The 15,600-nt window shown below is 59.6% G+C and overlaps 2 protein-coding genes across 2 annotated transcripts; both read right to left on the bottom strand.

Annotated features, from left to right (window-relative positions):
* Positions 1–25: 25 nt before the first annotated feature.
* ROBO4 (roundabout guidance receptor 4) lies at positions 26–7,764 on the bottom strand. The gene is given in 20 exon segments (XM_054395667.1): positions 26–224; positions 321–449; positions 565–884; positions 965–1,234; positions 1,295–1,357; positions 1,588–1,767; positions 1,828–2,382; positions 2,462–2,759; positions 2,843–3,001; positions 3,349–3,533; positions 3,623–3,773; positions 3,849–4,020; positions 4,705–4,826; positions 4,915–5,134; positions 5,259–5,374; positions 6,190–6,317; positions 6,393–6,531; positions 6,607–6,885; positions 7,521–7,565; positions 7,698–7,764. Coding segments are annotated over 20 exon segments (3,741 nt in total). The 5' UTR covers positions 7,762–7,764; the 3' UTR covers positions 26–78.
* Positions 7,765–9,961: 2,197 nt separating this feature from the next.
* Positions 9,962–15,363, bottom strand: HEPACAM (hepatic and glial cell adhesion molecule). Its single transcript, XM_054395691.1, has 7 exons — positions 15,279–15,363; positions 11,972–12,313; positions 11,472–11,753; positions 11,270–11,363; positions 10,523–10,596; positions 10,355–10,425; positions 9,962–10,249 (listed from the first exon to the last, which is right to left on the bottom strand). The coding sequence occupies exons 1-7, from the start codon at positions 15,361–15,363 to the stop codon at positions 9,962–9,964; spliced, it is 1,236 nt and encodes a 411-aa protein (XP_054251666.1).
* Positions 15,364–15,600: the final 237 nt, after the last annotated feature.

Consider the following 15,600-nt stretch of genomic DNA (forward strand, 5'->3'; position numbering starts at 1 on the left):
GGAGAACAGCCACCCACGTTGGTGCCACCTACCCTTTGTGGGTGGCTTTTGCTAGCAGAGCCCCTTTTGGGGGACCACTTAATAAAGCTGGAATTTAGCTGAGCCAGGGGGATCTCGGCCTCGCCGTGTCTGACACCCTGGGGACCGCCATGCTCCTGTCCCTTCTGACCCCAGCTCACCACCTGCCTGGGACCAGGGGCTGCCACTCCCTGTCCCCTGACCTCCTGGAAAGCAAAGGGGACATCTTCCAGCACCCTGCAACAGATGACACCCCCCCCAGCCTCTGGTGCCCATCACCCTGCTGTCAGGGCACTGCTCACCATGCTGTGGGTTGCCCATGGCTGCCTCTGTCCCACCTCTTTGTGGGACCCCCAGTGCTGCCCTCCAGTCCCAGGTGGGGACCCCAGGCGAGAAGATCCTCTCCAGGGGTGATGGTGGCAGTGAGAGGCCTGTCAGGGACAAGGCAGGAGATGGTGTCACCACCAGGGTGTCATGATAGGGCCACCTCCCCCAGGGAGATAATAATGCCTGGGTGCAGAGGGGGTGCACGGTCGCCTTGCTCACCCCCATAGCCACCATCGGTGTCCTCGAGGCCAAGGCAGAGGCCATCGACAGCCACGGCCAGCGCCCGGGCGAAGCTGGCGTCCAGCAGGAAGGAACCGTCGCAGGAGCTCACCAAGCTGCAGCGGGCACTGGCCAAGTTGTCCTCTGAGACAGACCCCCACCCGTTCAGCAGCGACCCCTCTGGAGAGCCTCTTGTTGCTGGCTGCTCTTCCTCCTCCTCTTCCTCCTCCTCCTCACCCAGCTCAGAGGCTGGGGGTCCGTAGATGTAGCCATAGGTATGCAGCGGTGAGAAAGAGCGTGGGGTGGGGGGTGCTGGAGGGCTGTGAGGGACACAGTGGGGACACAGCTGGCACCAGGAGATGCTGCCACCATGGTGGTGGCCCAGAGGGACAAGGTATACCTGGGGTAGGTGGTGTCATGCTCTATCTCTAGGTCCTCGGCCACCTGCTGTGGTGTGAGGACTCCGTCGCTGAAGGCCGGTGAGATGCGCCCAGTGACCAGGGACCTGTCCCTCGGGTGTCTGCTGGCCAGGGACATGTCCTTGGGGTACCTGGTGGCCAGGAACATATCCCTTGGGTGCCTGCTTACCAGTGATGGATTCCTGGGGTGCCTGGTGGCCAGGAATACGTCCTTGGGGTCCCTGGTGCCCAGGGAACTATCCTTGGGGTACCTGGTGCCCAAGAACATGTTCCTCCAGTGACCAGCAACTGGAGATGTCTCTTCAGGGTGCCTGCTGACTGGGGATGTGCCCCTGGGGTGCCTCATGACTGGTGACATATTCTCAGGGTACCTGCTGGACAGGAAGGTGTCCCTTGGGTGCCTGGTCATGGGCTCCTGGGGTACCTGCCAGCTAAGGACAAATCCTTGGGGTACCTGCTGCCCAAGGATGTGTCCTCGTGGTGAGCAGGGCCCAGAGACATCTCCTTAGGGTGCCTGGTCCCTGGTGGTGTCTCTGTTTGGTGACTGGTGGCTGGGGATGGGTTCCTGTGGTGGCTGGTGGCTGGGGACATGTCTTTGAGGTACTTCATGCCCAGGAACTTGTCCTTGTGGTGTCCAGGGACTGGGGACATCTCCTCAGGGTTCTTGGTGGCTGAGGACATGTCCCTTGGGTGTCCCATGGTTGGAGATGTGTCCTTGGCATGCCCGGTGGCTGGTGACACATCCTCAGGGTACCTGCTGGATAGGAAGGTGTCCCGTGGGTGCCTGGCCACTGGTGATGGGTCCCTGACATGCCTGATGGTCAGAGACTTGTTCTTGCAGTACCTGGTGGCCAAGAACTTGTCCCTGCAGTGGCCAGTGTCTGGGGACTTCTCCTTGGGGAGCCTGGTGACTGGGGATGTGTTCCTTAGGTGGTCACTGGCTGGGGACTTGTTTTCAGGGTGCCTGCTGGCTGGTGATATGTCCCTCTGGTGTCTGGTCACTGGTGATGTGTCCTTGGGGTGCCTGGTCACCAGGGATGTGTCCTCAGGCTGCCTGGTGGCTAAGGTTGTGTCCCTGTGGTGGCTGGTGGCTGGTGACATGTCCCTGGGGTGCCTAGTTACTGGTGACACATCCTTGGGGTGCCTGCTGGCCAAGGACACCTCCCTGGGGGGCTGAGTGACCAGGGATGTGTCCCTACGGTTCTGGGCGGCTGGGGACATGTCCCTGGGGATTCCAGGGACTGGGGATGTGTCCCTGGGGCACCTGGTGACCAGGGATGTGTCCTTGGTGTGCTGGGTGGCTGGAGACCTGTCCCTGGGGATCCTGGTGACTGGGGACACGTCCTTGGGGCACCTGATGATGGGGGATGTGTCCCTGGGGCAAGCAGTGGCCGGGGACCTGCAGGTACAAGGGACAGGGTGGCTTTTGCAGCATGGGGTACCCCTCTGCACCCCCGGGGGGGGACACCCAGACTTACCGTGTCACCGGTGGGTGCCACGCATGGGGTGGTCTCGGGGGCGTCAGTGGTGACGTGGTGACACTGGTGGCCAAGGACACGCTGCCTCGCTGCGGCTTGGGGGAGCTGAAGACCGGCAACCGCCGCCGGTCCTCTCCAGCCACCACGGCGGTGCCGCTGTCACCATCGGGTCCCCTTCTCGGGGGCCACCCAGCTGCCAGCCCCAGATCCGGCCCCCACTCACCTGCTCCGCTCCCGGTGCCGGGTCCACAGCCGGGGCCACTCGTGGGTAGGGGGGTGCTGTGCACCTGCTGCAGCTCTGCGGGGTGGGGAACACGGAGCCGTAATCCACCTCCCCGCTGTCCCTTGTCCCCTGTCCCCTCACACCCGCCCCATACCCACCTCGCTTGCGGAGGCGCTCCCAGGGTGCCGGGCCGGGGGTGCTGGGTGAGGCACGCACCGCGGGGTGCCCTGTGTCCCCGAGGGGTGCGGAGTGCCCCCCGCGGAGGCTGCTGCGGGTGGGGGGAGTTGGAGGACCCAGACTTGGCTCCAAGGACAGGGCTGGAGGGACAAGACAGGTCAGGGTACCCATGGGTGCTGTCCCTTGTCCCTTTTGTCCTTGGCTCTGTCTGTCCCCAGGTCCCTGTGAGCTGCAGAGATGCAACACCCATGGGGGGGTCCCATGGTGGGTGGGGGGGTGCCAGGCATAGGGTGAGGGCTACTGGGCACCCTGCATTGGTCTCATAGCACCCTGTGAGGGGCCTAGGTGGTGGCTGGGAGTCCTGAGGGGTGTCACTGGGATGAGTGGGGGTCCCAGCCTCCATAAGGCTCACTGAAGGGTTGAGGGTCCCATGGCAGTGGGAGGGGTCCCATGGCACTGGGAAGAGGGTCTGAGCCTTGGAGTTTACTGGGGGGATGGGAGTCCTATGGCACTGGGAGGGGGTCCAAGCCCCGGAGCTCACTGGAGGGGTGGGGGTCCCGGCCATCGCTGCCCAGCAGCCGGCTGCTGAGGCTGCTGCTGTTGCTGAGGTTCCCGGGGGCACAACCAGGTTTCCAGGGGCCACCAAGCCACGGTGAGTCACCCGCCATCAGCCTGCAGGCACAGAGGTGCAGTCAGGTTGTCCCATCCCCACCACGCCAGGAAACCCCCTGCCGTGTTCCCTCCGACCCCTAACTGCTCACCTGTGACGAGCTGCGGCGTCCTGGCTGGCTCGGCGCTGGCAGAGGAGGAGGAGGAGGGCGAGCAGGGCCAACCAGAGCAGCGAGCCGGCGGCCGCGATGACTGCAGGCTGCCGCAGCACCCCCTCCACGCTGCTGCTCCCAGACGGCAGTCCTGGTAGGGTTCCACCAGAGTCACACAGTGCCACCACCTTGCCCCCCTCCACCTTGCTCCCTCCCTGTCCCTTACCCAGGACGCTGCAGGTGGCATTGCTGGGCACCCCCAGCCCCGCGCTGTTGAAGGCTGCCACCTGGACGCAGAACTCGGCGCCAGGGCTGGGGAGCAGAGTCTCCAGCCGGTGAGTGTCTCTGTCCACTGTCCTGTTGGTGGGGTGCTGCCAGCCCTCGCCCACTGACCACACCTGGCAGGCACCGAGAGGATGAGTGCCCTCAGATGGATCCCCTTAGCAGATTCCCACTGATGGATCCCAGCAGGGTTCAGCCCTTTGGTGCTCTTTAGATGAATCCTCCTAATGGGCCCCCACTGATGGATTCCCCTTGGATAGACCCCCTTGGATGGAACCCCTCAGATTAATCCCCTTGATCGGCTCCCATTGATGGATCCCAACAGGACTGACACCTTTGCATGACCCTCTTGAAGTCCCTGAGGTGGACCCCCTAGGATGAATGTCTCTAGGATGGACACCCTTGGATGGGCTCCCTTAGATGGAGCTCCATCAATAGATCCCACTTGCACAGATGCCTTGGATGACCTCTTTAGATGGATTCTCTTGGCTGAACCAACTTAAATGGACCTCCTTGGGTTAGATTCACTCGGATGAAACCCTTCTTTACATTGACCTCTTAGATGGATCTCCTGGGATGGACCTTCACCTTGGTTAGCCCCTTTGGGTGAACATTTTTGTTGAGATCCCTCTTGGATGGATCCCCCTTGGACAGTCATTCCCTGGATAGCCACCCCTGGATAGATCCCCACCTTTGATTGGCTCCCTCCTTTCATGGATCCCCCTTCGACAGACCCCTTGGATGAACCTTCCTGGGCTAAAGGTCCCACAGCCCCACCTCCCCACCACGTCACCCCAAACCTTGTAGCCGTGGATGATGCCATTGTGGGCCTCAGGAGGAGGTGGCTCCCAGCTGACGACCACGGTGCCGTTCCCTGCCTCAGCCCGGCCCACGGTGACACGTTGGGGCGCAGCACTCGGCACTGCCGGGACAGAGGTGCTGAAACCTCTGGGACCTCCCAGATGAACCCCCATCCTCCACCTGGGCAGCCCTGAGGCCCCCCAACCCACCTTCCTCAGGTATCCAGAGGTGCCTACTGTTGCTGTCCAAGCCTTGGGTCCCACCGGCGTAGGGTCGGACCTTGAACTCGTACTGGTGGCCCCTGCGGAGCTGGGGGATGGTGGTGCTGAGCAGCTTGCCAGCATCATGTTGGACCCAGGAGGTGCTGGTGGGGAGCAGGCAGCGGTAGAGCACCATGAAGCTCACCAGTGCTGGCACTGGTGGCAACATCTGGAGAAGATGGGAGGGGTTACGAGGCATGGTGGGACCAGGTGGGACATGGGGATGGACCCCCAGCCTCATCCCTGTGTCCCATTCTACCACTCTGGTGGGGCCATGCCAGCATCACACCGACCTGCCAGCGCAGCTGGACAGCAGCAGTGGGCAGCATGGTGATGTTGTCCAGGTGAGGCCTCATGGCCAGAAGGTCCCTTGGTGCTGCCTCCCGCCGTCCTGTGGGGTAGAGGGAGGCTACCAGCAGCACCAGACAGGAGCAAGGTCCTGCAGCACCTGCCCACGCACACACTCCTGATAGTCCTTAATGTGTCCCCATGCAAGCGGACCCTGATGCCTCCCCAGCTGGACCTACTCAAATGGACCCTTTGGATGGTCTCCTCTTGGATGGACCCCTGTGGACAGAAACCCTTGATGGACCCCTTTTGGATGGGCCTCCTTTGATGGACGCCGTGATAGACTTCCACTGATGCACCCCTCTTAGACGGACCCTTTGGACAGATGCCTCTTGTTGGATTCCCCTTTAATGGATCCCTCACCTGGGACAGATGCCCTAAATGCATCCTCTTGGAGGAACCCACTTGGATGGATCCCCTTTAGAAGGACTGTCCTGAATGGATCCTGTTGGATGTACCCCCCAACTGAATGGACCCCCTTAGATGGATCCTCTTCCATGTTTGGATGGACCCCTTAGATGGATTTTGGTGGATGGATGCTTTCAGATGGACCTCCTGAGATGAACCCCAACCCCCCTTCAGAAGTGCTCTCTTCAATGGACCTTTCTTGAATGGATCCCCTTAGAAGACTCAGCTGGGTGGACTCCTTGATGGACCCCTTTGGGTGGATGTTCCTGGATCAACTCCCTTTAGACCTCCTTGGATGGTCCCCTCTGGTATTCCCCTTGGATGACCTTCTTGGCTGGACCTCTCTATGGATAGACTATGCTTGGATGACTCCATTGGATGAACCCCATGAGATGGACCCTGTTAGATAACTCCCAGAAGGCCCAGGGTGCCTGTGGCAGTGAAGGCCACGGAGGTGCCAGGACTGACCCTCCACGCGGAGGCGAGCGGTGGCAGCAGCGGTGCCCAGCTGGCTCTGGGCTGTGCACACATAGGTGCCGGCGTCGGTGGGTGCCACGGCGTGCAAGCGCAGTGTGTTCTCCTGGTCCACCTCGTGCCTGTGGGTCATCAGCTCTCCATCAGCACCATCTTCACCCCTGGGGATGGAGCACCTCCATCCTACCACCACCTACCTGCCCCAGGGGAGGTCCCCACGCTCCTTGTGCCACTGTACCCGTGGCATCGGGTCACCTTGGGCACCACACCCCAGCTCCACAGTGCTGCCAGCTGCCACCACGGTGTCACTTGGGCGCCGTACAATGGTCGGCTTCTCTGTGGGGTGACATCAAGAACGTGGCACCATGGTCAGGCCTGATGTCCACCATGCATGGAGGACCCTTGGCTTACCCAGGACGGAGACATGGGCACCACGGCTCTGCCTCTCGCCTGCCGCGTTGGCTGCCACGCAGACGTAGAGCCCGGAGTCGCTGCGTCGTGCCGGGGCCACCTTCAGCTTCCCCTTGGTGACCACGTAGCGGCCACCCGCCAGGTCCAAGGTCACCCCATCCTTCTTCCAGGTGACACGGGGCTCGGGGTGACCCGAGGGGGGCACACAGTCCAGCTCCAGCACTTGGCCGGCCATGGCCACCAAATCACCCGGCTGCAGGCGGAAGTTGTCCCGCAGCACTGGCACAGGGAGAGGACACTGTGACTGGGGACATCAGGGGTGGGGGGAGGACACCATGGGTTGGGAGACACTATGGATTGTAGGAGACACAAACAGAACGGGTGGTGACACACTGCGTGAGGAGGGGACACAATGGGCAAGGGGACACCATACGTGGTAAGAGGAAGGTAATGGGTGCGGGGGAGGACACCACGGTTAGGAAGGGGACACCATGAAGAGGCAGGGACAGCAGGGGTGGGGTGGGGAAACCATGGGTAGGGAGGGGACACCATGGTGGGAGATACAGATCGCAGGTGGTGAGGGGACATAACTGGTGAGAATACACCATGGATGGGATGGGGACAGCATAAGTGGGGAGAGGATGCCATGGGTGGGAGGGCACCATGGGTAGGGAGACACCATGGATGTGGAGGGGAACATTGTGGCGGGGGGGATGGCCATGGGTGGAGGGGGGGACACCATGAGTGGAGAGGGGACACCATGAGTGGAGAGGGGACACCACAGTAAAGGATCATGGGGTATGGGTGAGGAAGGGACACCATGGGGTCACGCATACACCACAGGTTGGGAGAGGACATGGGGCAGGGACAACACAGGATTTTAAGGGTCCCTCCACCCCCTGAGGTGTCCTTACCAGCTGTGCTCTGGGGGGCCGTGGCCACGCCAGGGGGGTGGCAGCCTGTGGGGTGGTGACATGGCAATGGTGGGTGCACCGAGCAGGCACAGCCTCAACCCTGCTGGGGTTTTGGGGTGGGTGGGGGCAGTTTTGGGGTTGGGGGTTTCCCCTCTCAACTTCGGGGGCCGTACTCACCTCCCCAGTGCGTTGCAGTGAGGCAGAGCCCCAAGGCCAGCGCTGTGGCCCAGCCGCCTGCCATGCTGGCCCTGGGAGCCTTCCGGCTGCTGCCCTGCACCAGCACCGGAGCCGGATCCAGCTCCGGATAGGGGGGGACAATAGCCGGACATGGAGGTGGGGAAGTGATGGGGGGGGGTGGACCGGGATGGACACACAAAGAGCTGGGGCCAGGCACAGCAGTGAGTAGCACCAGCAGCACCCAGAGGAGGTGGGGTTGGGGACACCAGTGGTTAATGACTTTAATCCAAAGAAATAAATTCCCTTCCAACAGTAGGGACCAGAGTGAACAAGCTCTGGGCTGGGGATGTCATCAGTGGGGACCAGAGTGAAGGAGCTCTGGGGCTCAGCTTGTGTGGGCAGCGCTCTCTGGTTCACCAGGGCTTCAGGCCTGTGTGTAGCTGGGGCAGGGCTGCGGGGAGGAGGGAGCCCCCCCTGAGCATGCTGCTTGTGCACTGGGGTGAGCTGGCAGGCAGAGTGCTCCGCCAGCACCGGGTGCCATGCTGGGGGGCTCAGTGCCCTGGCACACTGGTGTGAGGTGCTCAGTGTGCTCTGTGTGTGCTTTGCACACCTCTGTGTGCTCTGTGTGCTCCTTGCACACCTCTGCATGCTCTGTGCAGTCTCAGCTGCATGCTCGCTGCGTGCTTTTTCTGCATACTGTGTGCTTCCCTTCTGTGTGCTGCATGCAAGCTCTGTGCCCACACTTTGCCCTCACGCTCCCTGCATGTTCACTGTGTGCTACATGCATGCTCACTGCACCACCCACGCATGCCCTATGCCAATGCTGCATGCTCTGTGCGTGTCCTGCTGCAAGCCTCCCCTGTGCTCTGCTCTCATGCTCCCCCCTGCATGCTCTGTGCACACTCTGCATTCTCTGCACGCTTTCATTCCTGCAGTCTCCATGCATGCTCTGCATGCTCTGTGCATGCTTTCTCCACAATCTCCATGTCCGGTCTTCACACAATCCATGCAGCCTCAGCTGCACGCTGTCTGCATGCCTGCCCTGCATGCTCCATGCACGCTCTTTCCATGTTCTCCACATGCACTCTGCATGCTCCAGGATTGTTCTCCTTGCACTGTGCCTGCTTTCTCTGCATGCTCTTTCTGCGTGCTCTGTGCATGCTCTTGCTACATGTTCCACACGTGCTCTCCTGCATGCTCAGACTGATCCCTGTGCACTATGCCTGCTCTCTCTTCCTGCATTCTGCACACTTCATACATGTCCCTTTGCATGCTCTGTGTGTGCTTTCTCTGCACATTCCATGCATGTCCTTCCACATACTCCGTGATTGCTCTCTCAGTGTGTGTATGATCTCTCTTGCATGCTTCATGCAGACTTTCTGCATGCTCTACACATCCTTCTGTATGCTCTGTGTATGCTCTCTGCCTGCTGTGTGGATACTTTCTCCACACGCCCTTTTGCATACTCTATGCACTCTCTCTGCACACCTTCTTGCATGCTTCATGCATGCTCCTTCTGCACACTCCACATGCTCCCTCTTGCATGCTCTGTTGCTTTCTGCTCAGTGCCTGTTTGCTCTCTACTCACTCTGTGCATTCCCTCCTGCACACTCCATGCACACTCTCTGTGTGGTGCATACATGCTTGCTGCAGCTGGGATTGCTCTCTCTGCTCAGAGCGTGCATGTTCTCTCTGCATGCTCTCTGCATGCTTCCTCTACATGCTTTCTCTCTGCATGCTCTGTGTATGCTGTCTTGCACTCTCCATGCGTGCTTTCTCCTCACGCTGCATGCATGCTCTTACTGCACTCTCCATGCCTGCTTGCATGTGCTTGCTCTCTGCACACTGCAGGCATGCTCTGCACACTCTCTGATCCTTCCTTCATGCTGCACATATGCCCTTTCTGCACACTCCATGCACACTCTGCATGCTCTGTGCTCTCTCCGCATGCTTTGTGCAGACTCTGCACACTCTGTGCCCTTTCTGCAAGCTCCATGCAGGCTCTGCATGCCCTGAGCAGGCCCTCCCTGTGCATGGCCCAGACGTTCGCTCCAGCCCACACGCACTTTCTGCACGCCCGTCCCGGCGAGCAAACCATGGAAGTGGCCCCCTGGGAAGACAGGGACGGAAGAGGGGAGCTCCAGGTGGGATCAATAGCAAATTAGTGACTTTACGCCGAGCCGCGCGATGCCCGGGGGCGGGAGCAGGCCCGCGCCGGTGTCCCTCCCGCCCGCTCGCCGCCGCAGCGCACACGTCCGCCCTGCTCAGGCGCTGATCTCCACGGCGTTGGCCTCCTCCTGCTCCCGGATGATGTGGACGCCGGCAGTCCGCAGCAGCCGCGGGGCCCCACGCGCCCGCGCCGGGGAGCCTGGCGGGGACCTGTGCGGCCGCGCCGAGGCCGGGGAGCGAGCGGGGGAGCGATGGTAGCGCCGAGTCGAGCGCCCAACCGGCCCCGGCGAGCGGCCGGCCGCCGGTAGCGGCGTGCTGCTGTAAGCCGGTTCCACGGGGCCACGGGGCTCGGGCGGGGAGTCCTCCTCTGCCTCCGGCGAGTCCTGCAAGAGAGCAGAGCGTGGGAGGCGTGCGGGGCCCGGCGCTGCCTGCTGCTACCTGCTGCCTACTGGCCTGCTGCTGGCTGCCGCCTGCTGCTGGCCTCTCACCTTGTCCTTCAGGATGTACAAGGCCACTGGGTTCTTGCGCTCGTGCTCACCGCTCCGCGGGATGCCCTCGGCTGTGGGGAGGAGGCAAGGGCATGGTCACCGTGTTGGTGTCCTTGGCATTGGCCAACCTGCCACCGTCATGGGGCCAGGGCCTGGGCTGGAACTCACTCTCGTGCTTCAGGCGCTCCTCGTCCTGCTCCGTGTACTCCGAGGCTGGCTGGGTCTCCGCTTGCCTCTTGTCCCTGGGGAAGGGAGGGGACATGGGGAGGGAATCAGTGGGGAGACAGGGGGACTGCTCAGGGCTCAGCTAAGGGTACAGGGATGGGATGGGATGGGATGCAATAGGATAGGATGGGATGGGATGCAATGGGATAGGTTGGGATGGGATAGGATGGGATGCGATGGGATGCAATGGGATAGATTGGGATGGGATGGGATGGGATAGGTTGGGATGGGATGGGATAGGATGGGATGTGATGGGATAGGATGGGAAACAATGGGATGGGTCAAGGCAGAATGGGATGGGATAGATCATCGTGGGTCAAGATGAGATGAATGGAATGAGATGGGATAGAATGGATTAAGTCAGGATGAGATAGGATGGAAATAAGTGAGATGAAACAAGAAAGGACAAGATGTGATGGAATGGAATCAGAATCACAGAGTCATATAGGTTGAAAAAGACCTTTAAGGTCATCAAGTCCAACCATAAACCTGACACTGCCAAGTCCAAGAATTATTAAGGTTGGATGGATGAGGTTTGGTGTGATGTCATGTGTGATGTGATGTGATGTGGTGTGGTGTGGTGTGATGTGACAGGACAAGATAGAATGGGAAGAGATGAGCTGGGACAGGATGGGACAAGATGGGACATAAGGAACTCTGTCTAGCTCCAGCATCCCCCCCCAGACGTACTTCTTGGAGGGTTTCCAACAGGCACAAACAGTCACCAGGGTGACAAGGAGGAAGATGCCACCAGTGGAGAGGATGATGTAGAGGGAGCTCCGACCTGGAGGAGAAGAATAAGGAGGGACAACCCCTCCCCAAATTTTATCTGGGAGCATCCGCAAGGGATGACCAAGCCCTAGAGGTGCAGAGGGGGCAGTGGGTGGCTTACGGTAGACGGTGAGCTTCACGGGAACGCTGCGGCCGTGGCTGATGGGATTCTCCACCAGGCAACTGTAGACATCGTCATCAGCCATGAGGACACGGGTGATGGTGAGGATCTTCTGGTCGGGGGAGAGCAGCAGGCGGGAGTCGTTGCTGAGCGGCCGCCCGTCCTTCAGCCAGGTGTAGGTGGGCTTGGTGCCGTTCTCGTGCGAGCAGTTGAGCGTGAAGAACTCACTCAGCTCCAGCACCGTTGAGGAGGCCACCAGCACTTGTGGCTTTGAGATGGGGACTGTGGGCAAGCAGGAGAGTCGTGGTGATGTTTTGTGTCAGGGGATAGGTGAGGCCAGCAGGGGCAAGAAGGGACATGCCACCAGGGATGTAACTTGGCCATGTGGGGTGGTGGAACCCCAAAACCATGTCCCATCTACAGAAACCCCTCCTGAAGAGTGGTGAGGGAAGGCATCCCATGGAGGAGCCAGTCCCCACCAGGCAACCTCTGGCTCTTACTGTCCACGGTGAGGTTGATGGTCTTCTCGCCGGTGAAGGTGTCGTCGGTGATGGACACCTCCACCTCATAGGCTCCCTCGTCGGCCAGCTGCAGGGGGCTGATCAGCAGGGAGCCGTTCTCCAGAACGCGGATGCGGTCGCGGTAGTCGGGCCGCAGGTTGCCGATGATCTCGGTGCCGATGGACTGCACAACGGTCACAGGCTTGTCCCTCTTCAGCTGCCACTTCACCACGGGCTTGTCGGCGCTGGCGCTGGCGTAGCGCACCGAGAGCAGCGCCGCCTTGCCCGCTGTGCCCCGCACCAGCGGCGTGGGGCTGGTTATGTTCACCCCTGCCAGCAGACCTGGGGGTGGGTGGAGGAGAGAGAGTAGGGCATGGGGGCCGGCTGGGCTGCCCCTCCCATGGGCCCAGAGGAAAAGCACCAATGGGAAGTGCTGAGCACCCCCAAAATGCATCCTGGCAGTAGGGTGCTGACTGTTGTACAAGCTCCTTGTGAGGATGTCTACATCACCCCAGAAAGGGCACTGGGCATGGAGGGGATCAATGCAACTCTTTGTGGCCTTCCAGGACCTGAAGGGGGCTGCAGGAGAGCTGGGGTGGGGCTGTTTAGAAGGGCCTGTGGTGACAGGACGAGGGGCAATGGTTTGAAACTGGAGCAGGGGAGATTGTGACTGGAGATGAAGAAATTCTTTCCAGTGAGGGTGGGGAGACACTGGCACAGGCTGCCCAGGAAGGTTGTGGATGCTTCCTGCCTGGAGGTGTTCAAGGCCAGGCTGGATGAGCCCTTGAGCAACCTGGGATGGTGGGAGGTGTCCCTGGCCATGGCAGGGGGGCTGGAATCTGATGCTCTTTTAAGGTTCTTCCCACCCCAAGCCATTCTCTGACTCACTCTGTGCATCACCTCCACAACTGCACTGGGCTGTGGAAACCCTCCTGCAGCAGCCAGCTCAAGGCAACCCTTTGCAAAGAAGCAGGAATCAGCCCCAAAACTGCATCAGGGAGTGGGAGTGCTCCTGTGTCCAGGCTGATTCAACCAACTCTCATGCATGAAGTGCCCCCAGATTGCACAGAGGTGGAAGTGCTGCTGGCCCTGGGTTGACACAACCCTTTGCAAAGATGTTTGCATCACCCCCAGAAGGTGCATGGGGGTGGGAGTCTTCCTGCAGCCAGGTTGATGTGACCCTCAGCAAAGATGCAGGAATCATCTCCAAAACTGCATCGGGGGGGCTGTGTCCAGGCTGATGCAACCTACCCTTTTGCATCAGCCCCCAAAATTGCAGAGGGGCCCAGGAAGTGTCCTGCAGCTGAGCTGATGTGACCCTCTGCCCTGCTGCAGGTGGGTTGGTGCAATGCTCTGCAAAAATGCATGCATCATGCCCCAAATGTGCATGGGAGACCCCCTCTTGCTGGCTTGATGCAACCACCCCTCTGCAGAGGTGCCTGCATCACCCCAAAAAGTGCATCACGCCGGGGAGGAGAGGTGTCGGAGCAGCCCTTTCCATCACCCCCAAATGCTGCATGGAATTTGGGAGACCTCCTGGTGCTGGGTTGATGCATCCAGCCCTGTGCAAAGACACCTACATCACCCCAAAAACCTGCATGGGGGTTGGGTAGGGAGCTCCTGCAGTCAGGTTGGTGCAGCCCTCTGCAGCAATGCCTGCATCACTCCCAGTGATGATCTTTAAGGTCCCTTCCAACCCAAACTGTTTCATGACTCATTCTGTGCATCACCCCGAAAGCTGCACTGGGGCTTGGGAGCCCTCCTGCAGCCAGCTCAATGCAATCTTTTGCAAAGATGCATGAAACACCCCAAAAATTGCAGGGGGGAATTCTTGTGCCCTTCTCCAACCCCACCGGATGCCCTGATGCAGCCAAACACCCCCTGCCCCGATGCAAAACTGCCATCTGGAGGGTGGCACACAATCATCGCTGCTTTTAAGCCCCAAAAAGGACTTTAAAAATATTTTTTTTTTGGGGGGGGGGAGGAAGGTACAGCCCAAACTACCAAAACGTCATCATCTCACCCCCCCTGCTTGCTAGCCTGGGGGTCCCACTCATGCCCCCCCCACTGGGTGCCGTCATCGGGTGGTGAACAAACCACATATTGAAGAGGGGAGGAGAGTGGGAAAAGCAGCTGGGGAGGGCACAAGAAAGGCTCCAAACAAGCCCAGCAGAGTCATGAGACCTATTGGTATGCAGCGGCCGTGCAGCTGTCCGGCCGCCTGTCCTCCCAGCTCAGCCCCCCAAAACATGTCCCAGCCCCAAAACTGAGGTGATCCCCATGGGGGAGGTAGCCCTGGTGCAGCTTTAAGGGCCACCTATGTACCCCCAAATTGCTGCTTGTCAGCCATTTCTTTGCCTTTTTTAACCAAACTGTGCTTTGTTTTCTCCACTCCACAATAAATCTGAGGGTCAGTTAAATGGACTGGGAGGTGATCCAATTTGTTACAGCATTCCAGGTGTAGGGGTGGAGATCTCCCACCCTTCCTGCTTAGTTTTGGTTAAAAAAACCAAATAAAACCAAACCAAAATCCTCATTTTTCATCTATCTTGTAGGGAAAGAAAGAATAAATCCTAGTTTCTTTAGGAAAAAGCAGAGCAGAGTTTTTGGGGTGCCCCAGGTGCTGTTTTGGGGCATTGTGCAAATCCCATCGGCTTCGTTTTGCATCCTCAGCTGATCCTAAGGCAATCAGGGCCTCTGTGGGGCTGGTTCTGGGGTGCAAACATGGAGAAAATGGTGCCAAAATGCTGCAGGTGGTTTTCCACTGTTGCTGGATCTGGGATCAGGCATTTTGGAGCCTGTTGAACCCCCAAAGTGTGGGTGTTTGGGAGAGAAATGCTGAGGGGGTGCACCAGGATGGGACAAACAGAAGCGAACCAAGAAATGAGATGAAAAACAGGATTTTTTTGGGAAAGCTGAAGGATGAGTAAGGAGTTTTGGGGGAGCTGACAAATGAAAAAGGGGGTTTGGGGAAAGACAGAAAGCTGGAGAGGGCAGTGGTGGATCCACTCTCAAGCAGCACCCACTTGGCTCCAGGAAACAACTGTTTTTACCCGGATTTATTCCCAATTTCCCCCTTTTTTTTCTTCTCTACCAAGCAGAGGGGGATGCTCGACAGTGCAGCAACCCCCCTCCCAAACCTTCCCATCACCGAGTCCCACCACCCTGCTCAGCCCCCTCCCACCATCCTCCATCCGGATCCCCCCCGCCTTGAAACCCCACGAGAAAAAGGGAAATCCCCACAGGAAAATGGGAAAACCCATGGGAAAAAGGGAAAGTCGATGGAAAGCTGGGAACATCGCCCTACCTGCGTGCAGCGCCAGGAGCCAGGTCACCGGCAGCAAGCAGGGGGGAACGGGGTGGCCCCGCGGGGCGTCCAGCGCTCCCCACATTTCGGGCAGGCTCGCCCCCCGAATCCCTCCACTTCCCTACTCCGGGCACGTCCCTCGGCGCTCCCAGCTTGGCGTTCCGCCCGGCCCATTGAGTTTATTCCCTCTTTTTTTTGTCCTCTCTCAATAGAACTCTGTGTCCCGGCGGCTTTCGCCTTCCCAGCGGCCTCGAGCTGACATTTATTTGGGGCAAAAACACTCAAATTTGCTATTTCCCTCCCCTCTTTGCAGCCACCTTTT

This window comes from Indicator indicator, chromosome 34 (genome assembly GCF_027791375.1).
Source record: "Indicator indicator isolate 239-I01 chromosome 34, UM_Iind_1.1, whole genome shotgun sequence".
In the NCBI taxonomy this organism is placed as follows: domain Eukaryota; kingdom Metazoa; phylum Chordata; class Aves; order Piciformes; family Indicatoridae; genus Indicator; species Indicator indicator.

Excerpts from the sequence above, each read along its gene's own strand:
- HEPACAM (XM_054395691.1), bottom strand. The coding sequence starts at position 15,363 with ATGTGGGGAGCGCTGGACGCCCCGCGGGGCCACCCCGTTCCCCCCTGC. Across the intron at positions 12,314-15,278 it reads GCTCCTGGCGCTGCACGCAG|GTCTGCTGGCAGGGGTGAAC; the intron begins GTAGGGCGATGT and ends ACCCACCCCCAG. Across the intron at positions 10,250-10,354 it reads TGTACATCCTGAAGGACAAG|GACTCGCCGGAGGCAGAGGA; the intron begins GTGAGAGGCCAG and ends GCTCTCTTGCAG.